Below are 1112 nucleotides of genomic sequence, written 5' to 3'. Positions count from 1 at the left end.
TTTCCAAAAATAAATGACAATACACCAGTCAAAACGGAGTATTTCTATCCAGTCAACAATCCTACACGAAAATAAGTATTATGTGCCGATGTCTTTAGATTTAACCAAGATTAAGAGCATACATCAATCAGATTTATGAATTTTACAACAGTTGCAAAATTATTTTTGGTGCTTTCCATTTGGTGATACAAATCGCTGCAAGTATCATCCTATCTTTGTTATTCATTGAATGCGAACAGAGACAAGATGATGTTTGTGTCGACTTATGTCATCAAATTGGAAAGCACCCTTTGTCTGCTGAACGCAGCCATTGAAGCCATTTTATATCCATTTTATATATTAAATTTTCCTAAGACCACTAGATGGCAGTTTATAAAAACGATTGTAGCTCCTCTATCGGAGATAAAGTTATACTAGCCAGTACTACGATTGGCAACGAGTCAAGCACGAGCTAGATAAGTGATTAAAAAATGGCATCCGTGCCGACGTCGCACAATGAGGTTTCACAAGAATTTTCTGTCAACAAACTCATACGTGTCGGTTATTATGAGTTAGAAAAAACTATTGGCAAGGGAAATTTTGCTGTAGTTAAAATGGCCACCCATGTCGTAACGAAATCTAAGGTAGGAAACGCCGTAGAAGTCTTACAGTTGCAAACATGAAATCCGTCATTTTGTCGTTAATATCTTTTAGATAGTTATGTGAATACTTCTCTCATCTTTACGTTTTCAAAATATACATTAATATAATTATATTTCGTTATTCAAGTAACTGGTAACTTTAAAAAATGTATGTTAACTTGTCAGTGTCAAAACAGCGTTGTTATATTGTTTAAAATATATAGATCATAAGTTTCTGAAACCTTCTTATTAATAATTATAGATCAGATATTTCAAATGAAACAAAAACTACAATATCTCAAGTTGTAATAAAATGATAAATGATATAAATTTTAATTTTTCATGTTTCATCATGTATCATATTATATGTAATATCAGGAAGATATTTTCTATTGATTGTATATTTGTTTTTTTTGTGACAATATATCTAAATTTTATTTTCTTTAATCTTCTTTTTATTTAAAATATGCTATATGAGAGAACAGATTGATG

The 1112-nt window shown here is 30.3% G+C and overlaps 1 protein-coding gene across 1 annotated transcript in view; it reads left to right on the top strand.

Annotated features, from left to right (window-relative positions):
* Positions 1-439: 439 nt before the first annotated feature.
* Positions 440-1112, top strand: part of LOC106746444 (serine/threonine-protein kinase SIK3 homolog) — a 65524-nt gene continuing 64851 nt past the window's right edge. The window contains exon 1 of the mRNA XM_014623052.1: positions 440-623. Within this exon, the coding sequence (XP_014478538.1) occupies positions 471-623 (153 nt within the window). The 5' untranslated portion in view covers positions 440-470. The remainder of the gene's footprint in view (positions 624-1112) is intronic.

The sequence above is a fragment of the Dinoponera quadriceps genome, unplaced genomic scaffold (genome assembly GCF_001313825.1).
Source record: "Dinoponera quadriceps isolate SergipeBrazil2010 unplaced genomic scaffold, ASM131382v1 scaffold210, whole genome shotgun sequence".
Classification (NCBI taxonomy): Eukaryota; Metazoa; Arthropoda; class Insecta; order Hymenoptera; family Formicidae; genus Dinoponera; species Dinoponera quadriceps.
This window is presented reverse-complemented; position numbering and strand designations above follow the sequence as displayed.